Raw genomic sequence first — 27951 nt, forward strand, 5'->3', positions numbered from 1 at the left:
ATTATGTTGGGGAAACCCCACAAACAGGGTTTATAACACAAACCCATAACACAAAACATTGTGGCAATTATGTTGGGGAAACACCACAAACAGGATTCATAACACAAACCATAACACAAAACATTGTGGCATTATGTTGGGGAAACACCATAAACAGGATATAACACAAATCATGGCAGAAGACCCACCCCAGAGTAAGTCTGGCAGTGTCCTTTTCCCCTCAGGGTCTTAAGTCCACAACCCAACAGTCACCCCACCCACAGTTTCTGACCTTGGCCAGTGCAGCTCCCAGAGTTCAGAAGTTCCTCTGCAGAGTTTACCCTCCAGCCTGGGTGGAAGTGGGGGGAGGTAAGGGTGGGGACATCTCACATGCTCCACTGCTTGGGTTGACGGCTGATTGCCACACTCTCTGTGGTGTTCTGCTGCAGTCTCACTGCCAGCTGCATCTCTCGTCAGGAGCCCTGCTATCCATGCCGCGTGGCATGCCTCTCCACTAGCCATTCTGCTAGCCGCTCTGCTCCACCAGCCGCTCCGCTATCCGCTCCACTCGCCACCCCTCTCCACTATCCAACTCCTCTCACGCTAGCTACCTTGCTAGCCGCTGACCCACTGTGTTCGGCCCCCACCCTAACACAGCTCTCAGTGATTTAGTCAGTAGTAAGGGAGCCTCAGTACAGTGAAGGACCACTAGTCCAAAATAGGTCTAATGTTTAGACCCAGGTATCAGTGATTTCAGCTCTGTGGCATGTAACAAGACTCGTAATGGAGTCAAAATTAGCTCTGTTATTGCACACTGGAAGAGAGGAGGGGTAAAAGTGGTGTTTCGGGCCACACTGCCAGGCACAAACACCTGTCCCCAACCTCTCTTCAATTCCCTGCAGGTTGGAAACCATGTGCTTGCCTAGTGAGTGCTATTTAGTTGAGAGCAAGTCCTCCATCATAAAATGCCAAGTACAGTTCTACTGTCCTTGTTCACATAACCAGGATAACATCCTTTATTACTACCTGCCCCCAATAACAAAGAGACTGGGATCCCACAGCAGCCAAAGTAGGGTGACCAGATGCTCCAATTTTATAGGGACAGTCCCTGATATTGTGGTCTTTTTCTTATATAGGATTCTATTACGCCCACCCGCTGTCACCAATTTTTCACACTTGCTGTCTGGTCACGCCTACTCGCCCCCCCCCACCACCATGCCCCTATGTGGCAGGAGGAACTAGAAACACTGACACACACACACAAGTGTCTCTGTTCCTGCCAAGACCAAGCATTATCCAAGGGAAACAGCCAGCTGGTCCTGTCAGCATTGCTTTGCTCACGAGTGTCCCTGCCCCTCCTTCTTCCCCTGGGGACCAGCTTCACCCTTTTCTTCCCCGGGCAACCCACCTATCTCCCTCATCCCTTCTTACCCCAAACACTGGGCAGTTTTAAACAGCCTCCATTGCACGTGGGTTATTCTGAGTGTGTCCGTATGAGGGGGTGAGGGGTAGCGAGGACAGACTCAGAATAACCCACGTCCTCCCTTTGGATTGGTCTCCCCCCAACCTCCATTCAGTTTTGTTTACTCCTTCAGCCAATCAGCAGTGCAGAGCAATGTTTCTTTTTGGTTTGCCACATGGACAGCAGCTGTAACCGGAATCCCTGCTGCCACTGCCCCGGCCACCTTCCCACCCCCAGCCGGGCAGGATGGGGCTGGAGCTGTACCTGGATTTGCTCTCTCAGCCTTGCTCATGCATCTACATGTTTGCCAAGAAGAACAACATTCCCTTTGACTTCAAGCCCGTGGAGCTGCTCAAAGGTGGGGGTAGGGGGGAGAGGCCGAGCACTGTTCCCCTACCACACCCTTCCCTCTCCCTCCTGGAGAATGAACCCTATCACCTCCCACACACACACACACCCTTTTCCCTCTCTGCTTCCCTCATCCGTGAGACACTTGCCCCTTCCACAGACACACCCCTTTTCTTGGGTCCCCATCCCCTTCTGTGCTGTACCCTCCCTATTTACATAGTGCCACAATGCCCCTTTGTGGGAGACTAGCACATGGAGGCAAATCTGTCTGGGACTAGATCTCCTGGTTTATCTTGGCTTATGTGCGGCTACCTCACCTCCTGGGTCTGGTGGTGCAGATGTCTATCAAACAGGGAGAAGCAACATTACACACTCTGCTGCCTTGCTGCTCAGGCCCATCCTGTTAAGTGAGCTGGTGCATTCTCTCGGTGCTTCTCTGTGGGCACGTTCAAAGTGTCCCTTTATATCCTGTGTGCTCCTGCTGTACAGTAGTAGGGATACTTCCCTGATCCCCTCAAAGAAAGCAAGAAGAGCCTTTTACAAATGTTAATAAAGTGCTGGCCTACTCTGAAAACTCCCTAAGAATCCCATTACATGCATCCATATTTATTAGGATTCAGTGACTCCCGATCATATTTTCTGTTTAAATGAACAAGATTTGTTTTATCGTCAAACTCACCCTGGCATTTGAGAGTTAAGATGGGTTATTTCCTCTCATTTTATTCTCAGCAATTAAAAGCTTTAGGTCAAATGATTTCCTTAGTGATACACTAACCTTCATTGGGGTTGCACTGGTATAACTGGGGGCATAAATTGGTGAACGTTATGTTTATTGATAATTAATTGATGTTTATTAAAGATTTAGTTGGGGTTAGTCCTGCTTTGAGCAGAGGGTTGGACTAGATGACCTCCTGAGGTCTCTTCCAACCCTAATTATCTATGATTCTATGTTTCTATGAATGTGCGGGGCTGGCAGGTAGAAAACACTGTATTTTTCTTGTAAATTTAGCAAATTTAATCAGTAGTTACTGAGATACAGTAAAGATTGGGACCTTCAAGCATAAGTCATTTCATTAATTCATAAAGTCATTTTTCAGAATAACAGCACTCTTCAAACAAACTGTCCTGGTCCTAACATTTTGTTATGAACTAATGAAATTCTATCGCTGGTCACTCTTTGAGACAACATGAAACCCTGGATTATGCTGTCCATCAATGCCAGTCTGCCAGGGTCATCTTTATTTATTTGGGAAAGCAAAACTCCAATCTCAGAAGCTGACCTGACTTTTTAAATATTTATTATGGCAATAAGCCACGAGGCTGCCTTTTCACTTTTTGTAGAGAGTATTGTTGTGCAAAACCCAATCTATTCCAGTCTTGGACCACAAACATGTGATTGTATGTATAACAATTGCCCCTTGGGTAGTCTGCTGAGTAATCAACCCTGTGTGAATTTACACGCACTTGCGGCTGTTGATAGCTTTTTTCTTTTTGAGATGCTTTTAAAAACAGAGGTGAAGGGACTAATAAAGGAGAGCAAAGATTTATATCCCTTGCTTTCTAGGCTGGCCTGAGCTATCTTGGTGGTTCTTTATCCACCCTGATGCCACCTCTGGAAAAGCAAATTGGAAGTAGATATTTCTCCCTTACTTCATCCGAGGACAACTCATTGTTATTAATTAATTCTATAAAGTTAGACATGGGTTTTAACCTGCGTGATGTGAAAATTCCTTGCAGAAGGCAGTTTAACACTATGTGCACATCTGCTCCATTAAGGACCAGTCTGTCCCCTCATTTCCCTTCTTCCTTACTTTTGGCAAATATGTCATAAAAACATTCAGCTGCCTTTATTGAAATCTCCTCCTTCTTTCCAAGACTGGAGGAAATGCACTTCCCATTTCAGAATGGCCATTTGCAGGTAACTTTTTTCAGTGTTTTTCACCTACCACTAGCATTAACAGGAGTCAAATGACCGAATCCCTTGCAATGCACTGAAAGGCTTGACATAACTGTCAGACTGCAAAGACCCTGGCTGGACATTTTGGCTTTTTAGTTTATGTTCCTTCTTTAATTTGAAAAACACACCTCTTGAAAAAGCCCATTGACTTATTTACAACAAGGTGCCTCTAAGTGTCTGGCAGTGGCAAGAGCAAAATATTGCCACTAGTTTGACTAATCCCCATTAACGGATTCCAAATGGGCTATGTTGACAGCTCAGCTTCAGTTTCTATTGGTTTCTCCACCACTACTCTCGGATTGTTTTTCTTATTAATTATAACTCTTTTAGGGCTCAACATTCAAGAATTTAGCAACATAAACTCCCTGAAGAAAGTGCATATACTGAGGATGGAAGCTTCTCCTTAGGAGAGAGGTTAGAATGCAGAGGTAGAAACCTCACATCCTTGTTGCAGTATTTACACCATAACACTTCTGAGCTGCATGTTTGTCTGCTGCAGTTCGCCTCTACGAGGATCATGGGATGGTGTTTGGTCCTGCAGTGTGCTAGGACAGACATGCTGGTAACAAGGTGTCCTGGCTGGTTTCAGATTGCCAGAGGCACCCCCGAGAAGAGCAGTCTGGCTGAATGGTCTCCTGGGGCCCCAGAATGGAATCTCACCAAGGCGTGGGAGTGTTAGAACACCATGGATTGTATTGAGAAAAAAGTTGTAAGTGCAGGGGGCAGTGTGGCACTACGCCTTCCTTTTTCATTCAGACTGTGACGCATCTGAAGGGATCTTAGCACCTTTCCTGATACTAATAGTCACACAAACGTAGGGAGCTCAAGACCATAGGCGCCGACTCCATGGGTGCTCTGGGACTGGAGCACCCATGGAAAAAAATGGTGCTGAGCACCCACCGGCAGCCCCTGCAGTCAGCTCCTCTCCCCAGTGTTTCCTGCCTGTCGGCAGGCCCCACCAATCACTCCTCCCCCTCCCTCCCAGTGCCTCCTGCCCACTGTGGATCAGCTGTTCAGCAGCATGCAGTAGGTGTGGAGGGGCGGGGGAGGAGCGAGGGTGGAGTGCGCTGAGGGGAGGGATGGTTTAGGGTGGAGTAGGGGTGGGAAGAGGCAGAGCAGGGTTGGGTGCTTGGCAGAAGGGGTGGATGGGGGTGGGGCCTGGGACGGAACAGGGTCAAGCACCCCCCAGCAACTCAGAAAGACAGTGCCTCTGCTCAAGACCCCAAGTGAACAGAGAGCGAAATGGGAAAGCAGTGTTTCAAAAGCCAAGGAGAAGGGTTCCCTGACAGCCCCATTAGAATCAGTCTGGCTCTGAGAGAGCTTTGATTTATACGTCTTATCTTCTTTGCCAGGATGCAATCTGCAAGTTTTAAGTTTGTTTATATTTGTGGCGTGGGGAACAAGTGGAGTATTTTTGAGAGGATTCATTCTCAGAGCCATGTCTTTGTAAGGAACGTGTGCAATGTACTTTTCATAGCAACAAAAACTGACAAAATAAAGGCCCGGTCCAATGTCTGTTGAAGTCAACAGAAGGTTTCCCATTGACTTCAGTGGGATATTGGATCAGGCCCTAAAACAGCTGGGAGGGAAAAGGAAATGTAGAAAACACTACATTATACTTCATGATGATAATTTTATAAAACATCATTGGTCTGTGGTTCTTAACATGTAAAGGGTGCTGTGGGTTATCAGCAGAACAAGCTGTGCTGACCTTCTGGCTCCCGTGCTGTTCTCTGACCCCTAGCATCATGCTTTCTAAATGGAAGTGATATAAGGAGAAGAGGAGGAGGATGCAACTGTTCCCACCTTAGCTCACAGGCCTACTGTTTCCCCTTTTATCTGGACAGCACTGTGATTCTTCTGTCCCTGAGCCAGAAGCACAACACCCCACTCATTGGTACCCGTCCGACATACAGAAACGGGCCCAGGTAGATGAATACAGGCCCTGGCAACACCCTACTGTCTGAGCAAATGCTTCCAAACTTTTGTGGCTCAAGGTAAGTGGGCTAAATATCTAAAGTGCTGAATACTAGCACTTGCCAGTCTTATAAAAGGGCTGTGTTTAAATGGCCTTTGTATAAAGGGTTTGCCCTTTCTTTCCAATATAGTGCTCATCTTGCTATCCTTAGGTGTACGGAACAAGGACACAGGGAGGAGCTATATTTCCATTAGGCAAATCTACAAGACTGCTTTCTTTACCCATCATTTCTTTTCCCAGCACCACCAGACTACAGTATGTCTGGCATACTAGTTTAGTTTTTGGAGCAAGTCATGGGGCAAGTTTCCCTACTTAATCCAGGCTGCCAAGTACCATTCCCCGATCTGGTCAATTGTAATTAGTTTGAGTATTATCAGCACCCCTGAGTTCCAGACAGAGTCACGAGGGGGCATTTAACGTCTTTCTTAGCGTATATCTTGTGACCATAATCAGCCAATTGGTGAACATACAGAAATCCACTTTGTATTTAATATGTGTGTATACAATATACATATACATACACATCACTTACATGGTGCTATGATAATACAGATTATAATGATGATGCCATGTGATAAGCTACATGGACCTGGCTCTTTTCTCCCTCTAGTGGTCTGATGGAGAACAGCAAGATCATGCAGCAAGGCCCAGAGTCTTTGGGAGATTTGGTATGTCTCCTCTTACAGGGTAACAGATATATTTAAATTGATGAAACCAAATTTGCAGGGATCCTAGCACTTCACTTAAATTAAAAGGTTACTTCACCTACTAAGTAAGAGCAAAAGACAGTGTGAGAAGTGGACTATGAAACCTAATGCATATGCTGCTACCGTTTGATGTAAGGATATCTGAGATCCACAGATTGTTCTCAGAATGCAACAGGACAACGTCCAGCTGCTTGGAGGATCCCACTAAGCCTCATTCTGATTGCTGATACTTAGAGGTACAGAAAAGTAGAGGATTCATACAGCTCAGAACCGGATTAGCTCTCCTGTAAATATATGGAGCAATCTATGCAGTTCCCCATTTGGTAATAACTAAATTCCATTGCACGTGTATGGAAGCTAATCCTATTCCCTCCTCCCCATGCAGGAAGTGGTTCCCCTCTTCACAGGAAAGTCAATACCTCGAGAGAAGCTGCAGGAGGCTTTGGGTGAGCTGAATAATTCCCTGAAAAAGTTCACAGAGCAGTTCCTGCAGGACAAGCCCTTCATCATGGGCAGCAAGATTTCTCTGGCAGACCTGGTGGCTATCAGAGAGCTCACACAGGTAAGTGTAGGAGTGTTGTTAGTGAATTTTCAGCATCATGAAAACCTGATGTTGTCTATACTGCCTGAAGACCAGCATGTGGTGCTGGTACAGTTTCCTTGGAGATGGGAAGGAGGGTTTGATGCAGCACCACATGACTGAGAAGGGATGCAGGATTCAGCGACTTCACAAAGATGACAGATGCTATAAAACAGTCTGATCCAGTGTTGCTCTGCCCCCCCATCCTATGTTTTCTTTCGCGTCATTCCCTCATTCCAATTTCTGTCCTTCTTATGAAGAATTCAAATCCTATGAAGAGTAAATGAGGAGCAATGGGGAACTGAAGTTTAGATTAAAATAAAGAGCCCACCCCAAGGGGGGGCAGGCTTCCTCCCCTAGTCATTTCCCTGCTCCCAGTCTGCAAAATACCAGTCAGGGACTTCACAAAATACAGCATTTAAAGTGAAGTGGCTCCCATATGGATCCGTTGCTTGCCTGGAGTACTGTGTTACAGAACCTCCCACCTCTCCCCACACCCTCTCCTCCAGATGCTTTACGGGGCAGCACTGCCTCCCTCCAAAGAGCAGATCACCCTGCAGATAAACTTTTGAGAGGGCAAGAGAAACTGCTGATGCTGCGATTTTGATCTTAAATGATGATTTCATGTTTTCTCATTGACTATGCCTTAGTGCATGTGAGAACTGTTATACCTATTAAGCCAAACTCTCTGCTGGTGTAACTTCATTAGCTTCAATGGTGTTATGCAGCTGGAGAAATCGGCTCATTATCTCCTGACTTAACCTCTAGGAGCTAAGGTTTTACAATAAGCACTGCATGAATTGCAATGAGGATGTACCACCCTTCAGTCAGGCTCAGACATTTAGGTGCTGGAGCAGATTGAGGATGACATTGACACTAGTCAGCCAATTGTCTTCCCACTTTTGGCAGTTGCTTGTTAATCCAGCGCAGGATTCTGCTGTGCACAGTTACTTGAAATGAATTCCTCTCCTTTTCACTAACGTTCGGCTGCTGTGTCTTTCTTTCTTTGCAGCCCGTAGGTGCTGGTTGCAACATCTTTGAGGGCTGGGCCAAACTGAGGACATGGGGCAGCTAGGTGGAGGAAGCTGTGGGGAAGGAGCTCTTCCAAGAAGCACATGAATGGATCCTGAATGCCCAGGATTTGAGGAAAGTCCAAATTAACCCACAGATGAAGGAGCAAATGAAGCCCCAGTAGCTGAAGATGCTGAAGTAGGAGGAAAGGTGAAGTATTCTTTCACTGCTAGACTTTTCTGAACGTTTTTCTAAATCCAACCCCCCAAATTCCCCTCTTATGTGCAATTACTCTGTGCCAAGAAGAAAGAACTTGCTACACGTTTCACTTGAGTAGTGGAACTTTTCCATGTGTTATGTCTTTATCCTCTAACAATGAACCACAGCAGGGCACTTTAAAATTAGACCTTTTTTCCCTTAACCATTGCCTTTTTGTCGCTTAAAGGAGACAGTGTCTTGTCCCCAAAAATTCACTCATTACTATCTCTCACAGGGCTTCTTCGTTTCAGTCCTCTTAAATATCCTCATGCTGACTGTCAGCTTCTCTGCTCCTTGACAATTTTGAAAAACTCAAAAAGCAGACTTCTAGAAGAGAGTTTTCAACCCCCTTCCACCTGGATTTCTCTCTGTGGAAGCTTGCTAACCTCTGGGACATTTTAGCTCCTTGAGGCAGCACACGTTGTTCTCATTTTCCTCTCCTCATCATGTAATTGCCAGAGCCACTCTTCACAGCTGGTAGTTTGCTGCACAGAAGAGTGACTCATTCCTTGGTGAATTTTCTGTTCTAACCTCCTGTGCCCCATCTATCCAGGATTTTGTGCTCTTAAAATGTTGCTAGAAATAATGATGCCATGGGACACCCAAAGCAGTGTACTTTCTGTGCAGTTGCATGCCCGGAATACCAGCCATCAGGTGACTTCTATCACATGAAGTGCCAAATCTTTTGTGCAAGTCTTGGAAATGCACTGCCTGATGTGCTGTTACTGTTATAAAATAGAAATTAAAAATAGAAACAAGCATTTACTGTAGCTTATTCACATGGATATAACAGTCTTTCAGCCAGACAAGTAACTCTTGCATGTACAGTACTTCACTGTAATGTGTTTCCTAGAAAACTCAGAGCAGGAGTTGTGTACATTTATGTACTGACATTTTCTGAATCTGCTTAGACTATATCAGTCATTTATCTCTCAGATTCATCAGCTGACAGTATGCCTCTTCAGAATATTGCAAAGCATATGTTCAAAATAAAAACGCAGCAGTCTTTTGTCTTTGAGTGTTTCATTATCTTTGCTTTTAGAGGATCTGTGTTTGAAGTGCAGTCAACTTAAAGCAGAGCTTCGTTCCCTTCTCCTACATACACACTTTCCTTCCTTAAGAAGCTCCAGTTAGGGTTAGTGGATTTTGTTTTGTTTTTAAATGCCCTAATCTTCTGGAAGTGTCTATTTTCACTGAGATTTTTCCACTCAAAGGCTGTACATCATTAACTCCCCGTCACAAAATTCAAACCATGGGCCAGTCTCAGATTTTGCAGCTGAACTTTTTTATAATGATAATGTTATCCATTATCACAGTTGCCACTTCAACATAAAGAGTCAGATATTATAAATATATATTATGAATAGCCACATCAGTTGGACAGTAATGTGGGAGACATAACCTCTAAAACAGGCTTCCTGTATTTTAGCAACCACTCATGGAGATAAAATAGGCAGCTGTTAGTGGAAAGGAGAATATTTTCTTCACCCCATTTCTCCATGTGGAGTATCTAAATAAGAAGAGATACCGAAATGAGAAGAAACAATGAACAGACAGAAGGCAAAGAGTCCCAGCCAGCTGTAGGCACATAAACCCTTTTATCCATCTCCCAACAAAGGGTAGAAATAATTTCCAGTCTTTACAGAAGGTAAAACAATATGAAAAAGGCTGCCAAAACAAGAGAAATTAAATATCACAGTAAGTTGCATTCATGTGGTCACATGCATATTATTACAAGCACTCTCTGTCACGTGGTAGGGTGTGATAAATCAGTTGTGCCATGGTAGTCAGGCTGCCTGTCAAGACTTACTGTTACATTTCAGTATTCAGGTTATTAGTGTGTGTATGTGTTTTATGCCTTTCCATCCCCTCACCACTACTGTCCTTCTCCAGGTGCGAGAAGTAAACATTTGTTTTTAGCAGACGAAGGAAAGCCAGGGTAAACTCCACTGGCACATTTCCATCTGTGGCTTTGTTAAAGACACTCTTGATCAGGGAGTTGCATGAAGTAGGTGAACTGCCTTCCTGATAAGCAATCCATATACCTGCCTGCCAGTGCCACAGGAAGTGAATAGAGGGTTTCGTTTTGGCTTACTCCTTTTCCTTGGGGGGACATGGATCAGTGTTCATGTCCTGCTCCCGGGCAGTACCTGGCCCAGGCTGGGGAAACTAATGATCCAGCCAGCAGACCAAATTCAGTGGTGAATCTTGGTCACATGCCACTAGAGGCACACTGCACCTATGAAGTCTTAGACCCCATTCCCTTAGCAAATCACATTTCTCTGCCATGTGGAAATAACAAAAGCCAGGGCATCAAATCCATTGTATTATATTTTATTGTACAATCTGGTAAACAGGACACTCAGCTTTGGAGGATCCAGGTGACTGAGCCCTGGAAGTGCTTTTCCTGTCCTGTCTGGGCAGGACCAGGCCTGTGAACGACAGCGGGGACACTCGTGGCTGTGGCAAAGTGTTCATAAAAGGCCAGGCAAAGCAAACCTCCGCAGTCACCGGGAGAGGAACGGACGTCGGCCAGGCTGTCCCTGCTGTGTTCAGGGGTCAAGGTAGAGAGACACAGAGGAGGGTGTCTCCAGACGCAGCCAATCGCAAGCCCCGGCGCTCGCTCTCACCCCCTGCTCGGCAGCGCAGCGTCTGACTCTGCACGCCGCGGTAGCTGGTTTGTGGCGCTTGTCTCAGCCATGCCGTTGCTGGAGTTGGACACCAGCCTCCCCGCCGCTCAGCTGCCCCAGGGCTTAGCTGGCAAGCTGTGCTCGGTCGCTGCTGCGATCCTGAACAAGCCCGAGGAGGTGAGTCTGCTGCCCCGGCGTGCGCAGCGCAGCGCACTCTGGTCTGGCCGCGCAGGATGGATGCGGCCTTGCAGGTAGCTCCCCTGGAGGAGCAGCTGGGCCTGCGGCCGAGGCACAGAGCTTGTCCCTAGGGGGACAGTAGCAGTGAGTCTGTTTAGTGGCAGTTGCTCTGCCGGCTAGACTCCCAGTTTTCTGCTGGCCCCGCACCCCCTGGGGGTATGGGCTCGATGGGAGGGGGTCATGGTATGGGAAAGACAGAGAATCACTGGTGTAGGGCTCCTTGTGGGGCCGTGAGTAGATTTCAGGGCGGGCCACCACATAGGGCCAGCATTAGACTCGCTGGGGCCTAGGCCAGAAAGCCAAAGTCCCACTGAACCCCGCCCCCGGGGCTGAAGCCTGAACAATATAGTTTTGTGGGAGGGCTGTGCAGCATGGGGTTCCAGACAACTGCCCTGCTTGCAAGCCCCTAATGCTGGCCCAGGCTTTTCTGTGCAGAAAACTAGTTATTGTGGCACAGATGAGCTGTGGAGTTTTTGTAGCATGTTGAGGGGGAGAAGGGGGCAGGCTCAGAAAGAAAAAGGTTGAGAACTCCTGGTCTAGGGCATCCTAATAGGAGGGAAATGGAGAGGCAGGATTCCCCTGGGGTGCATGGGGTGGGTGGCCCAGGGCACCAGCTCTCCTCACGACACACACTGCTCATATCTGTGAGGCTCGTGTTCTGTTTCCTTCCCTCCCGTGGCTGTTTCTCTGGGTGTGCTCGGCATGACAGACGGTGAGCGTCACTGTGAAGAGCGACTTGGCCATGGTGGTTAGCGGCTCTGCAGCGCCCTGTGCTCAGCTGCTCGTCTCATCCATTGCGGTGGTGGGAACCGCGGAGCAGAACAGAGGGCACAGTGCCAAGTTCTTTGAGTTCCTTACCAAGGAGCTGGGGCTCGATGCAGACAGGTGAGTGCAGTGCAGAGAGAGCAGGGGGAGATGTATGCAGCAGGTAGAGGGGAGTTTCATGCAGCGCCCCAGTGAGACCCAGATCAGTGCTAATCAAGGTCTGTGTTTAAGTACAAGTAAAGGAAGCTTATAAGAGGCCTTGACAGGGAGAGCCTCTCTCCTCCAGTCCTCCTGATTTTCCCCCTGCCCCATCAGTAATTTGCTGCACTCATTAGACTGGGCATCTTCCTTCTTGTTCCTCTCCTGGCTTTCTCAGGCTGAGCCTAATTGTGAGAATGAGGGGTAAAGTCCCAGGTGTAGTCAAAGCAGAGTTACCCCCAAATGCACTGGTGTAATGATGGGATCAGAGAGGGCCTGGTGGCTCATGAGCAAGGATTTTGGGGTAGAGGGGTTAGAAGCAGAGCTACATTGGTGTGAAACCAGAGAAAGAGGAGATATGTCAATTGAATGTCATTATTCTTAGGGCTGGATGAATTGGGTTCCCCTATTCTGGTACTTAGCAGCTCTGACTCCACGTCCCCACCATGTCACATAAAGCCCACTATACTATTAGTGTCACGCTTGAACCAACTAACTCCTCAGTAGGGCTAATTATTGTCTTGGATGTCAGAATTTATTCCGTACAGAAAAAATAATTTTTTTTTTCTATTTAAAGAAAAGGCCAGACACATCCACCACGACCCATCAGTGCAAGGTGGTAGCATAGGGTTTAGTTTGCCTTTCAGGTGGATTTGTCGGTCTCTGCTCCTTTCTCTCTTGTTCTCTCATTACTCCAATAGCAGCAGAGAGGAAAAAACTCGCTCCATGTATTTCACAGCTCTGCGAAGAGAAGTCTCTTATCTTTCCCTTTGTGTTTATATGGGGGAGAAATTGTCTGTATTGAATTATTTATGACCAGCAGATGTTTGTCTAAAAAAAAAAAAAGTCATTTCACAGAATAAGAGAATTATTAACTAGGTTCTAGGGCAGTTGCCTAACTGGCTGCCCATTGCATCGTGCTGCTAGTAGGTCTTGCCTCCTAGGCAGTAACACTGGTGAACAAAAGCTTGGTGGACATGGATGGTGATTTGAAAATAACCAGTGTGTAACAGCTAAGGGAAATACAGAAAACATAAACAGGGCAGATGCCTGAAATGAAAAGGCAGTGAATTCCTGTTTTCCGTGTGACCAAGGTATTTTCTACGTCCAAGAATAGCTCTAAATTCAGCATTCTGTGCAGCTGCACCAGTGCTGACCCTGGTTGAGCTGCAAGGGTAGCCAAGGACATGCAGGGCTTTGCACTGACTGAACTGGGTGGGGCTTATTCTGTTCTGAACATAAGTAACCCCATTTAACATAATCAGTGCAAACCCCAGTGTAGCTTGCTCTTCTCTCTGTTGGGGGTCAGCAGACACTCAAATACTACAGCAGAGAGAATTTACATATACCGTATATACTTGTTCATTAGCCCGTTCGTTTATAAGCTGACTCCCCAAAACAGATAGGTAAAAATAGCAGAAACTGTGTGACCCTTTCATAAGCCAACCCTATATTTCAGGGGTTGGAAAACTTTGGCTCCTGGCCCATCAGGGTAAGCCGCCGGCGGGTTGGGACATTTTGTTTACCTGGAGCGTCTGCAGGCATGGAGCCCCTCAGCTCCCTGTGGCCATGGTTCACTATTCCCAGCCAATGGCATGCCACTTCCTGCAGCTCCCAGTGGCTGGGAACGGCGAACTGCGGCCACAGGGAGCTGAGGGGCTCCATACCTTCAGATGCTCCAGGTAAACAAAACGACAATGTATTAGATATTCAATTCAATGATTCCATAGAGTTTAAAATCATCAGATTTTGGTGTAGGCCTGTTTATAAGCCAACCCCCGCTCTTTGATGTGTCACTTTTTTACCAAAACATTTGACTTATGAACAAGTATATACGGTAAGTACCTTGGATAAATAGATAGTTAACAGTTTAACTTTTTGAGGGTGTGGACAGGACTTTAGAACCCATTCACACACTGTCCCATAACCTGCTCCTATTACAGTCAGAGCCTTTAAGTCCAGACCACTGAGAGCTATGTTTAGCGGTGTGTTTCTGGGTTGTTGAGAGAACTTACTGGAGATGATGTTCCATTACAAAATAATAACCTTTCCTTTCCTCCTGTGTTCTCTCCTCTTCCGCATGCAAAGGATTCTTATCCGCTTTTATCCCCTGGAACCTTGGCAGATTGGCAAGAAAGGAACTGTCATGACTTTCTTATGATCTCTTCAAGAAACCCATTGAAAAGAAACCCTTGTGGAGGGCACAACCCAAGGATGGCCAGCTCTACCTGTTTGTTTCTATGGAAGATCTGATATGTATCCTTCTGCACCTCCACTCATGTAGTTCCTTTCTGTTTCTGCTTCCTCTGCGCACACAGCTCCAAAGCAGGGCTTACCAGCCAAACTCTCTGTCAGTAACAGTTGGAAATCTTTGTTTCACACCTGTCTTGTGGCCCAGAGACAATGCAGTTACCTGTGATCTCAAACAAAACTTGAATCGTGAAGTCTGTGTAGCTGGGAGTTTGTTTTGTCAGCAGCAGCATCATGATGGCCTTCCTTATATGGATCCGGTTAATCCAAGTTCTATAGTCTTTTCCTTTAGCAATGAACAGTTCTTTATTTCTGTTCCGTGACTGGATCATTGATAACTGACTGGGGAGGTTCTCCAGTTTTGTTCAGCCTGAGGGCTGCTTTGCAAGAGAAAGACAGATCCTGTCATGTGCTAACCTTTTCTCTTCCCTGTGAAATTCAGTCTGTTCTAGAAGTCCATGGTCATAGCTTGAGAGTTTATGGGCTTAACTTCGCCATCAGATAGAATGCTGATTGGGACCATGTCCCTGTAGACTCTTCTACACCAGAAGTCACTAAGGGTATGGCTACACTTACATTTGTACAGCGCTGGGGCCTACAGCTGTCTTCGTACAGCTGTGTAGGGAAAGTGCTGCAGTGTGGCCACACTGACAGCTACCAGCGCTGTAGTGTGGCCACATTTGCAGCGCTGTTGGGAGTGGTGCATTGTGGGCAGCTATCCCAGTGTTCAAGTGGCTGCAACGTGCTTTTCAAAACAGGGGGGTGGGGTGGAGTGTGACAGGGAGCGTGGAGGAGACAGAGAGAGTGGATTTTTGGAGCTGACACTGTTCTCAGCTCCCTGCCTTGCAAGTTCTAAGGACTGGAAGATACACAGCATCTACCTTCAATCATTTTAAAAGCTTTGACCCTCCCCACCCCTCTCTTATTCAACTAAATGCAAGTTATGCACTCCTAAATAGCCTTCAGACCACATAAGCAGCTGCTCAACACGGACTCCCCTCTCTCCTCAAGCAAACAGCTGTGAACATTCCAAAGCAATTCCCCTGCCTCTGCTCACTGGTTGGAGCAAAGAGCAGCTGTATTTGTGTTTTAGATAAGTAGCTCCAGGAAGCTCGGAGTTCCTTTTGGTTGTGGACAGGAATTCTGGGATAGTTCTTAATACCCTGGAGGCCAATAAAAGCGCTTTTGGTGGCCACACTTGATGAGCAGCGCTGCATCACCAGCGCTGGAATCGCTACACCCCAAGCAGACCAGGTGTACAGCCAGCGCTGCAGCCAGGGAGTTGCAGCGCTGGCTGTGCTTTGCAAGTGTGGACACAGAGTGAGTTGCAGCGCTGGTGATGGGGTTACAGTGCGGCAACTCTCCAGTGTAGCCACGCTCTATATGTTGCTTGTCTGGCAATAGGCACTAAACTAATTCAGAGTAGTTAGCCTAACTCGCTGCCACTGGAGGGCAGAGATTCGAGGGGACCTGAGATCTTTCACTTCCAACTTCTGTGAACATTTCTTCCATTCTAAAGCTCGCCTCCCCCCTACCCCATTTCTGGGAAGAGAGAATATTGGTCTGAGGGAAGAATCTTTTAACTTGTATGGGATGGCTGGGCTAGGGCTCCTCTCTAATCTCCTGCTCTGAGCTCTATCTACTTCACTAGGATCTTTGGCTTGCAAAGGTGGATGTTTCCATGTTCGTTCAGTAGACTTCTGTAGTTTAATATCAATGTGCATATTGTGGATTGGGGTATGTGTGGAAGAGGGCTACTTATTGCAGAATAATTTCATACCCTAGGACGTGGAGCCCAGGAAATTGTTTTGCTGGTTCTGGTAATTAGTTTCAATTCCTGTAACTTGTCTCCTTGTCCAGTACTTTCCCACAACCCTCTCACCGCAGTGAACAATACCAGAACACTTTTTATTTTACGAATGCTTTCAGTGTTCTGTGGGTGTTGGAGAGGAGCTGATGAACTTGCACATAAGTGACTGACTTCTTGCAGTACCTGTTTTTTTTTTTTTTTTTTTCCTTATTGGCCAGGGCCTTGCTACAACTGCTGTAATGTCCATTCTTTTAGTAGGGGAGTTTTTCTCTTGGGGCCCTTCTGGTTGGTCACTTTATAACTGGCTTATACACAATATTTTTTATTTTTTAAAAACCCCTCAACTCCCCTAGTTATCATCATATATGAGATTTCCTTACTTTTGCATTTCAGTCAGCAGAGATAATGAAGACAGAGTTGTCAGTTTCATTTATAGTCACTTTCTAAGGTCCAAATCCTGCCAACATTTAGGCACATGAATAATTGCACTGAATTCACTGGGATTATTCATGTGAATAAATGTTTTGAGGGTCAGGATTAAATTGTTCATTTTCTGGTTCTGATGTACTACTACAGTGTTTAATTGTCAGGTATTTACAGCATTGCAAGGGAATAATTACATTTAAAAATGAACTAATTTCCTCTTTCATTGCTCCCAGAATACGTTTTATTCCAGTTAGTGTTTGTAATTTTTTTTAACACACAATCAAAAATGTGGATGTCAAGTTGGAAGTATCTTTCATTTATTCAAAAATAACTGAAACCAATGAGGTTATTCAAAAATAATTAAAACCGAATGATTAATATCTGAAGGTAGTTACTACACATGCAGCATAACTTTCTTCCATTGTTGCAAAATCACTGTCCGCTAAATAAAATATGCACTAAGTGCAGATTTATATGTTAGTGTCATGAGTTGGACGTTTATCTGGTCAATAAAACTTTTTATCAAAATACTTTTAGTGTGTGTCAATTCACTAGATTATAACAATACTTTCATTTTGCTTCCCTTTCTCCTTGTATCTCACTCACCCTCTCTAAGCATACTGGGGATGCAGCTACAGCTCAAGTTAGCACAATTTGTCAGATGCTAATCCAATCACTCATTGCTACTATTGCAATCATTCTCTGCAGGTAAAGTGTGAAGTTGCAATGTGGCCACTCTCCCTTAAGCTTGGCTAGCTTAAGTGGAGTAACTTGAGTGAGTAACTCAAGCAAACTAGTGAAAACTGAGCAACTGACAGGGAAAGAATTTTTACTGACACTTTTAAAAACACTCTGCTTTTTGTTAGCACCTATTTAACGTAAGTAAATAACATTCTGGAGAAAGGACATTTTTCTTAAAAATTCAACAGCTCACTTTCAGTTAAGGTGTGAGAACATACAATAAACACTGGAATGATGGGCTGGGGAAACAGGAAGGATTGTGTAATTTGTGAATATATAGAATAAAGAAGGAGGGCAGTTGAGAAGGACTGGAAGGAAAGAAAAAGACTTCAGTGTTTGAGAAAATGAGTTTCAGATGAAGCTAGGCATCCATGAAGAAATGTCAGAAAGGCAACCAGAGAGAGAGGACTGAACAGACAACTACAAACAGAGAAAAGGCAGTAGTTGAATCCATGAGTGGTAAAATCCCAGGAAGGGGATATAAAAATGAAACAAGATATCAAATGCAGGAACCTGATGGACACTGGTGGAAAAGAGAAGGCAGCAGGAAGAAAAGCCTGGAAAGGGGATAGTGAAGGAGGGTGAGCAGCAAGACGCTGGAAGCAGAACCAGGGTCTTGATTCAACACAGCACTTAACCACGCTTAATATAAAGGCTGTGGAGATGTCCAGCCCCTCAGGCAATGCCCTCAAGCTTAGATGTGGTGATGACAGCGCAGAGGGACTTGGTGGCACACTGAAGAGCCAGGGACACATCACCTAGGGTGACCAGACAGCAAATGTGAAAAATCAGGATGTGGGTGGGAGTAATAAGAGTCTATATAAGAAAAAGACCCACAATTTGGGACTGTCCCCATAAAATCAGAACACCCCATCACCCTGAACGCAGGTGGGGTTTTAAACGCATGGTGATAGGTGTTCCTGGCGGGCGGGCTCTAGCCAGTCACTGGTCGAACACGAGGCGGGGGGGAGAAGCTGCGTTATGGCCCGGTGCGTGTGGGACACGGTGGACGAGGGAGAGAAGCACCCCGACGTCACAAGAGAGCGGGCAGGACGAGTCACGGGACGGTACCTCTCGAGGGCCAATGAGGGAATAGCACAGCGCAAGCAGCAGGCGCGCGCTAAGGTCATGACGGCAACGACGTGCCGCTGTCACGGCATCATGGCATTCCTTGACGATGGGACCCCGTGACAGCGCCCAGGGGTGCTGGAACGGAAGGGACGAGGCGGGGCGCATATGGGAGGCACAGCCTCCCGGCGGGGACGCTATCACTGGGAAGCTGACCGCAGTCCCCTCGGCCACACCCTCTCCTAAAACAGCATGTCATTCTGTATCCAGCATCTCTATTGGCTGGGTGGGGAGTCGCAGCTCAGCCAATGAGCGGCCGTTGTATTGGCCTGCTGGGCTCCAGGGGCCCGGGAGGAGGTTGCCGTGGAGACTGCAGGTGAGGCTCCCCCTTCCATGTAGAACGGATTCCCCTCAGCGGCGCGTCACCCCCCTATCCCCGTCTTAGGCGGGCTGCTCTTCCCGCTGCTTACCCGGCCGGGCCGGGCCAGCTGGTAGCCCGGAGCGGGGCGGCTGGGAATTGACGCTGGGGCTGCACAAAGGGCTAGGGCGTGGGGAACTCTCGGGGAAGCAGCGGGGCCGGTACCTGTGTGGGGAGTGCAGGCTGGAACCTGGCCCTTCTGCTGACGGAGCGGAGGGCACAGTGCTACCGGGCACCTGTATGGAGAGCGGGGGTGCAGCCCTGTCCCTGCCTGTATGGGGGGTCAGCATTGTTAGGGGAGGCGGTGCGGTGGGGGAGCGATCTCCGCAGGCCAAGCCTTACTTACGTTAAAGGTCCCCAGATAAGTGGGGAGCTCTCTAGTTCCAGAACCCACAGAGGTCCCAGTTTCCACTGAAGGGTCTGAGGGACTCTGAGGGGCCCCATTTCCACCCCTCTGTCTGCAATTGTGTCACACAGGCCTATGGCTGGATGGAGCCTCCTGTGAAGATTCTGCTGTGCTCCTGCACCGTTTACAACAGGGTTTCTCAAACACTTGGATGCTGAGCTCCTTTCAGGAAATGTAACAACTCTCCCCCCTCCCCTTGCTAAAGGCCTGCCCATCATCATTTATGTATCTACTTCCTCTCCCGTCACTCCTTCACACCCCTGCTCTGGCAAGTGGCACCATGTACATGACTGAAAACTATCACCATTAGCATTTGGTCAAAAATTACAGTTTATGAAGAATGAACTTTTCTAAAACCTAAATTTAGTAGAAGTTCTTCTACAACTTTAAAAAAAAAAAAGTTACTGAAAACCTCTGTCTTTAAACAAATATTCCCTTATAGCATGTGAAACCCAAACATAACTGCAGTGAGAACCTATGTGAAACTCACAAGAACAATGCAAAATGAAAATGGAACATAAATAGTTAAGTACATTAGAATTAGAAAATTATTTTGGTTTTAATAAAGAGCCATACTACTAAGTCAGCAGACCCCATCAGCTCCCCCACTCCAAACTGTAGCACCTCCTGCCTGCTGGCTGCCCTGGCAATCAGTGCCTTCCCCGTCTTTCCCACGTCTCCCACCTGCGGTGATCAGCTGTTTCATGGTTCACAGGAATCTCTGTTGGGAAGGAGAGGGGAAGAGCGAGGGCATGGCAGGCTCGGAAGAAAGGGTGGAGTCGGGGCAGCACAGAGGGTTGAGCACTGAGAACCCCCCAGCACACTGGAAAGTTAGCATCTGTAGCTCCAGCCCCAGAGTCGTCAGTTGTGTAAGGAGCTGCATATTAACCTATGAAGTGCCACATGAGGCTCCGGAGCCGCAGGTTGGCCACCCCTGCTCTGCTTTCTATTTTATTTCTCTCCCTCTGTCATAATTTGTCTGTACTAGAGCTAAAAGTAACTTGACCATTATTAAAAAGTTTATATTTGAGCAAAATGCAGAATTAAAATTGTTACCATTCACATATTTTTCTTTATAGCTTTAATTGGTCTAGTGCAATATCAGCTGAGCTACTGAATTCTAATCCTGCGTCTACCAATCGGGTGACCATATTTCCCAAAGGAAACTAGGATACCGCATGAGGCTGGCCTGAGGGTCTCTGCCCCAGACATGGGGCTGGGGTTGACAGCCGAAGCCCTGTTGTCGCTGGCCCTCCTCAAACATTCCTTTATGCCGCCCTAGGGGGCATGCTCCACATTTTTGTCAGAACTGGGCATTTGTCCCATTTCTCTTGCCATCTGATCAATTGACAAGAGCCAATGGGACAAATGCCTAGTTTTGCCAAAAAAAGTTAGGCTATCTGGGATAAGACTTAAAAAGGGAACTGTCCCATCCAAAATGGGACGTATGGTCACCCTATCTCCCAATGACTTGCTGTCTGACCTTGAGCAAGTCACTATGGCCCTGATGTAGCCAGATTCTTAAGTATGTGTTTGAACTTAAGCTTGATTAAACTTAAATACGTACCTAACTTTAAGTATCTCACTGAAATGGAGCCATAAAGCCAAATGTTTTTTAGAGCTGGTGATAATTTAATTTGGAGTCATGGATGTTCAGTATAGATCTAGGTGAAAATTGGACTTTTGGTTTTATTGGCAATTTAAAAAAATTGAAGAAAAATGGTTCAGAGTCAGACCAAAAATGAATTTATTTTTTTTAGCAAATTAAAAAAAAAGAAGTTTTTAGGCAAAACAAAATATTTTGTTTTGACATAATCAAAACATTTTGTTTTGAGTATTTTAAAATGTTTTTGAATTTTTAAAAGTAAAAATAAAGGAAATTTTGAGACAAAAAAATTTCAGACTGAAAATTTTGCCCAGCTCTAGTTCTGTAAATTCTGAAAATCAGGCCTCTGTTTCCTCCATTTATAAAACGGCGAAAACACGTACATGTCTTGCAGGGATTTTGAAGCTTTGTTAATTAATGCTTTGAAGATGTAAAGTACTTTATGTTATTGTGCAATTGTCTGTGTAAGTTGGATGCAAGTGATGGAAGTTTCAGTGGGGGGGAGGGGAAATCAGTGTGTGTGAACCAACAAAATGTGACCATTTCTGAATGAGTTAAATTAAAGTAGAAACATGCTTTCTTTACACGTGAAAGAGCTCATCAATGATGTCTGAATTCATTCAGCTCATAGTTCAGCACTCCCACTGCTTCCTGCTGTAATTAATTCTGGAGTTACCTTGCTATTAATAGGGTCTACAATATAAAAGACTGTTTTTAGCCCGCTGTGCACGTCATTTTTTTGTATGTCTGCTGATGTGAAGGATTTGTCTCATGGCAGTGAAAATTTAAAATAAAACATACAAATTCCTTTCATGTTCTTTTGCCATTACTTGCATCGTACTTCAATAAATTAATAGAATGAAAATCATAGGTTTAATTTAAATGAAAAATCACTGGTTTAAAATGTGAATACCAGTTTTCAAATTTTCTATCCATGTTAAAATTGCTAGGGATATTAACCTCTCTCTCCTTTCAAAATGGAGAAGTATTTATCATAGAAGTTTAGCTTCTTTTTGTTGCTGAATATTTACTTGATAGACCTCTATGGGTATGCAGCTCTAAAGTCCTGCTTTTCCAAGAGGGATGACAGAGACACCATCTTGTCATTGGCCCACCTACATTCTGTATAAGGTATTGATACTTGCCCTAGTTCCACTTCATAAAAGTTAGCAGCAGTAGCTGGGAGCCCTAGTGTAGAGGGCTTGCCAGCTTGTTTTGAGTAGTAGGTCAATTGGATGTGCTCTGACGCAAGCCATCTGCCTCCTCTGACCGTCAGCTCCAGGAAAACTTTTTTCTTGATTTCTGTCTTGTTCCACAGACTCTTGTTGTGGGAAGAGCATTGGGATCTAGCCCCAGAAATGCATCTGTGAACAGGGATTCTGGCCTTGTGCTCCTGATACAGGGGCAGAAAGTCAGTCCTTTTCTCAGAGCAGGACTTTTTCCATAATTTAAAGAAAATGACATGGAGTAGGTAGACTACAGCAATGCACCACAAGGAGGCAGAGTTGAGGCAACACAGGCAAATTTATCTTCATCATTTTCTGACATTTAAGTGGTTAATTGGCAGCCTTAACATTCATTTAATGTAATATTTTTGTATGTTCTCAAGAATATCATATCTAATGTTGGGATTACATTTAATATTACTGTTACAGAACACATAAATCTACAGCTGACTAATGTACGATAGTTACAAATGCATTGCAAATATTCATTATTTTCTCATGTTTAAAGTCTTAAAAGCAGAAAGAAAATAAGGAACAATTGAATTCCCTTTCATCTTAATTATTATGACTTTATTTACAATTGTTTTTAAGATTATTGTTGTCAATTCTTGTTTATATTATAAGGTGCTATGATGCTTGCAAAAATTTCCAATTAAATTGTTAAATAATGATATGTTTTTAATAATAAATGCTTTCCATTTATAATAAATATAATTCTAATCCCTGTTTGCTCTTCAGACCTATTTGTGGCTGGCTCTCCACGTGACTCTAGTGGGAGAATCCTGCTGAACATGGTAAGATGGCAGTCTAGCTCAAGCTGCTTATCAGACATCATGGTGGTATGGTTCTCTGAGAGAGCAGCGAATTCTTGGTGTCATATGTTGCTTGAATCCTTTTATGTGTGTGATGTGAGAAACCAAAAACAATTTTCCATTTTTCCTTATCCCGAGACTTAGCCACTCTCTGTGGAGTGTTAATTGGCACCTCTAGAACACTGCATTTTCACTAATTATCCTTGTAGTGACTTGGTAAATTAAGGCTCTTCTCTGTATTCCATATGTCCATTCTGCTGGCCCCATGATTCCTAGGGATGGTTTAAATTTCCTCCCCTGCCATTAAAGGAGCTTCCTTTGTCTTGATTGTCATATTCTGCAGTTAGTGGTGGATCAAGTAACCATTATATACTGAAGTAGTAATAATTTCTTGTATTTGCAGTGCTAACCCAGGTTTTATTGTGAGATTTTTAACTAGAGAGGGAAATTATACAAATTCTGGTGGCAAGAGTGAGATGAGGAACTGAGCCAGATATGAATTTCATGTATGTACTGTAACTGTTTCTTGATTCTCGTTCTTAGATCAGAATTGCAGCACTGAATGCCAGCTCCACAATTGAAGATGAGCATGAAGGTACCTTCAAAAGTCACAAAACACAGACAAAGGAGGCTCAAGTAAGTAAAACAATTTTAATAATGTGGAAAATTGACAATGAATCTCTTCTGATATGTTCTAATCTCCTGACATTGGGTCTGTTCTCTTGTAAATTTTTGGTTCTATGGGTAGGAGCTACATTAATATTCTCATCTCCTAAACCTAGCCCTTTAGCATACCATGACTCTACTGAAATGGGATACAGTGTGTCTGTGTGGCTTATTTGTGAGTAGGCTGCATTAGTTTAGGAGCTGAGTTTCCTGTCTGCTTGTTGAAGAGTTGAAGAAATATTAGATATTGGAAGAGATAAGCTGCCTGACTCTACTTTACGATACAAACTGAGGACATTTCGATAGGAATGATCTCAGTTTCTCAGCTTTGTGAATCATTCCAGTCATGGTAGTTAGGTAAACTGAGGGTATGTCGACACTATCTGCCGGATCAGCGGGCAGCGATCAATGCAGCAGGGACTGATTTATCGCGTCTAGTCTAGATGCAATAAATCAACCCCTGAGTGCTCTCCCATCAACTCCTGTACTCCAGTGCCACAAGAGGCATAGGCAAAGTCCACAGGGGAAATGGCAGCAGTCAACTCACTGCGGTGTGTCGATCTTACGTTGACTTCAGCAAGTTATTCACATAGCTGAAGTTGCATAACTTAGATCAATTCCCCTCCTCCCCAGTGTAGACCATGGCTAAGCAAAGATAATCTAGAGGCAAAGTTCAAAGTGCTGATTAAATCTCATTCAGAAGTATAATTATAATTCATTTAATTATAGACAACTAGTCTGAGTACAGTTTGTTTCTGTATAATACTCTCCTGATTTGCAAAGAATGTCTCATTGATACAGATTATTGCAAGAAAAAAGAGATGTAATGTGATAACTTTTCAACACCGCAGCTGATCAATTCCAATATTTCAAGAATGGTCTAGGCTTCAGTAGGCAGAACCTTATTGATCTTGGTAAAAATCGGAAAAATCAAAAGGGGGAAACAGCTGGAGCTACAGGCATGTTGATTAGTAGAACTAGCAGCTTAAACTACCCCTGTAATTGTTTATAGACCAAAGATCCGGTTGATGGCAGCTGTCAATCTTTTTTCCTCTCCAGACATCTAGACAGACTTATTTGGAGTGTTGGAGAGGAGTCGAGGGTTGTGATACATGTAGGTACTAATGACATAGGGAAAGGTAGGAGAATGATCCTGGAGGCCAAATTTAGACTGGTAGGTTAGAGATTAAAATAGAGGACCTCCAGGGTGGCATGTCTCTGATATGCTGTAAAAATTGAGAGCAATGGGACCACTCATGTAGCTCTCTCAGTATAAATGAGATGGTGCTGCTGGCAGGGCATTCTCTTTGAGAGGTCGTTGATTTTGGAACCCCCTTTCCTTGGTCTACCAGAGCCCAGGTTTGTTAACCACATGGCCATGCTCCACACCCCATCCTTTCCCCCTCCTCTTTGTTTTGCTTGTTGAGGAGAGTTTTGGCTGAGGGGGACATATTTATGGGCATTGTTTGCAGTGGTGGTGTAGCTATGAAGAATTGCTCTATGTAAGATTCAAAGCTTCTCTCTTTCACCAACAGATGTTGGTCCAGTAAAAAATATTGCCTTACCCACTTTGTGTCTCTAATGTTTATGGGCAGCCCTTTTTTATGTTGTGATTTTTAATTATGAGATAGGCACCAAGAGCACTGAATGGGCATCTGTAGTTGTATTTTAATAAACTGAAGAAATACATTTATTTTTCTGTAGCTGAGAGGTGGACTTTGCTTCCCCTTCTTCTCCGAAGTTACTTTAATGATTAACTCCTCATGGCGATTGGAGTGCCTGTCTCAGTTCTTAGGCTTCTGTCATATAATAAAGACTGTGCAGGTGCAAGAGGCTTCCCACATGGAATTCATTGTAGGATCAATGAATTATTTAGCTAAGATGATTGATAAATCATCATCTTTATCAGATAGAAATAGTTAAAAGGAAAGAACGTGTATTTATTGTTAAAACCTTAGATTTTACAGCTTCACTTAGGCCTTATTCATACTGTGTATGAAATTCTAGCAGCTACCATATTTAAGTAGAGCAGTTGCTAGCAACAACTGAATTAATTTTCCTGACCAGTGTAGACTGGGTTTTTTCTATTGTAAAACTATGCTGAATACTAACCACTTTGACAGGTGGCTTTTAGTATGGTTTTATAACTAGATTTAAAAAAAATATTTTACAAACTGCAAAGGGAAATGGTGATAGAATTCTAACAACAACAACTGCGCTTAGCCTGATTACAACTATTGGCCCCAATTCAGGAGAGGCTACCTATTCAGAGAGGGTGCTTTATTGTTCATATTTATAAAGAAACATACTTATTCCATTTAAGCAAATGGGATTTAAGTATGTGCTTAAAGTTAAGCGTGTGCATGAGTGCTTTCCTGAATAGGGATTGACAGAAATGATTTCCTGAATAATGGCCATGGTATGCATGTCATTTTAAGGCTGTATTAAACACACCTTTTTTTTTTCCCCCAGGCAAATTGCTTTTGACTTCCACATATTTTCTTAAAATCTCTAATTGTATTGCAATGATTCTCCTTGGTGGTTCTAATATTTTATTCTTTTATTTCTGAAGACTATTAAATAAAAAGTTAAGAGAAAAATCAGTAGAGCAAATCCATTACATATATTTGCTCCTATTTTAAGTTTTACTTCTGCATAGGAGTTGTAATGATTTATGTTGTTAATTTTGTTATTTTGACCCACAGGAAGCAGAAGCTTTTGCTCTGTATCACAAAGCTTTGGACCTTCAGAAACATGACCGATTTGAAGAGTCTGCCAAAGCTTACCATGAGCTGCTTGAGATTCGTCTTCTGCAAGAGGTCAGTGAAATTTAGGGAGTCAAAGTGAAAGATAGCCACATCTTTATTGCATTTTGTGTCACTCCATTGTGTCTTGGCCATGGATGACTCAAAAATGTAATGTTGGTTGTCAGTTGGCTGGTTATTTGCTGCTGTTTATCACTAGTCTAATTCCTGATGTCAAGGGTACAATTGTTTTGTTTACAATTTTCAGGCAGTTCTCTCTGGTGATGAGAAAGAAGGGTTAAAACATCCAGGCTTGATGTTAAAATATTCCACCTATAAAAATCTAGCACAGTTGGCAGCACAGCGAGATGACCTGGAGACAGCCATGGAGTTCTACTTAGAGGTACAGTATAGTCTGAGTACAGTATGAGAGTCTCAATATTTACTAGTCTTGCTGAAGTAGATGTGTGAGACCCTCACTGTATTTTGTATAAATGATTTGCATTAGGGCTGGCAAGGGATTAAAAAGGTTAAACACACGATTAAACAGTAATAGAATACCATTTATTTAAATATTTTTGGTTGTTTTCTACATTTTCAAATTGATTTCAGTTACAACTCAAACTACAGAGTGTAGAGTGCTCACTTTATATTTATTTCTGATTACAAATATTTGCACTGTAATACAAGTGCTGTAGTGTGCAGTCTCTGTCTGAGCGATTGGCCTAACAAGAAATAGGATAAAGTGGACTTGTGGGCTCTAAAGTTTTACATTGTTTTATTTCTGAATGCAGTTATTTTTTGCACATAATTCTACATTTGTAAGCTCAACTTTCATGACAAACAGGTTTGTTTACATTTGTGGGAGATAATGCTGCCAACTTCTTGTTCACAATGTCACCTGAAAGTGAGAACGGACGTTCGCATGGCACTGTTGTAGCTGATGTCACAAGATATTTACATGCCAGATGTGCTAAAGATTCATATGTCCCTTTATGCTTCAACCACCATTCCAGAAGACATGCATCCATGCAGATGACAGGTTCTACTCGATAACAATCCAAGGCAATGTGAACCGATGCATGTTCATTTTCATCCTCTGAATCAGATGCCACCAGCAGAAGGTTGATTTTCTTTTTTGATAGTTCAGGTTCTGTAGTTTCTGCATCAGAGTGTTGCTCTTTTAAGACTTATGAAAGCAGGTTCCACACCTTTTCCTTGTCAAATTTTGGAAGGCACTTCAGATTCTTAAACCTTGGGATGAGTGCTGTAGCTATCTTTAGAAATCTCAGATTTGTATCTTCTTTGTGTTTTGTCAAATCTGCTGTGAAAGTGTTGTTAAAAGGAACAACATGTGCTGAGTCATCATCCGAGACTACTATAACATGAGTATATAGGCAGAATGTGGGTAAAACAGAGCAGGGAACATACAGTTCTCTCCCATGGAGTTCAGTCACAAATTTAATTAACACGTTATTTTTTTTAATGAGCGTCATCAGCATGGAAGCATGTCCTCTGGAAAGGTGGCCGAAGCATAAAGGGGCATATGAATGTTTAGCATATCTGGCACATAAATGCCTTGCAATGCCGGCTACAAAAGTGCCATGCAAATGCCTGTTTTAACTTTCAGGTGACATTGTAAATAAGAAGTGGGCAGCATCATCTCCC

The 27951-nt window shown here is 44.3% G+C and overlaps 2 protein-coding genes and 1 pseudogene across 8 annotated transcripts in view; all 3 read left to right on the forward strand.

Moving 5' to 3' along the window:
* Positions 1–1613: 1613 nt before the first annotated feature.
* On the forward strand, positions 1614–8224 carry LOC116837112 (glutathione S-transferase theta-1-like; annotated as a pseudogene).
* Positions 8225–10607: 2383 nt separating this feature from the next.
* On the forward strand, positions 10608–17116 carry DDT (D-dopachrome tautomerase). Its single transcript, XM_032801292.2, has 3 exons — positions 10608–11087; positions 11857–12032; positions 14199–17116. The coding sequence occupies exons 1-3, from the start codon at positions 10980–10982 to the stop codon at positions 14269–14271; spliced, it is 357 nt and encodes a 118-aa protein (XP_032657183.1). The 5' UTR covers positions 10608–10979; the 3' UTR covers positions 14272–17116.
* A 1588-nt stretch (positions 17117–18704) lies between these two features.
* CABIN1 (calcineurin binding protein 1) overlaps positions 18705–27951 on the forward strand; it is a 222795-nt gene continuing 213548 nt past the window's right edge. For 6 of the 7 annotated variants that reach the window (XM_032801282.2, XM_075060054.1, XM_075060057.1 and 3 more), the window contains exons 1-5: positions 18705–18781; positions 22800–22855; positions 23417–23509; positions 26245–26358; positions 26552–26686. In XM_032801282.2, the coding sequence (XP_032657173.1) occupies positions 22853–22855; positions 23417–23509; positions 26245–26358; positions 26552–26686 (345 nt within the window). In that variant the 5' untranslated portion in view covers positions 18705–18781; positions 22800–22852. Of the gene's footprint in view, positions 18782–19671; positions 19754–22799; positions 22856–23416; positions 23510–26244; positions 26359–26551; positions 26687–27951 lie in introns of all 7 variants that reach the window. The other variant, XM_075060055.1, reaches the window with a different exon arrangement.

Source organism: Chelonoidis abingdonii, chromosome 22 (assembly GCF_003597395.2).
Source record: "Chelonoidis abingdonii isolate Lonesome George chromosome 22, CheloAbing_2.0, whole genome shotgun sequence".
Taxonomy (NCBI): domain Eukaryota; kingdom Metazoa; phylum Chordata; order Testudines; family Testudinidae; genus Chelonoidis; species Chelonoidis abingdonii.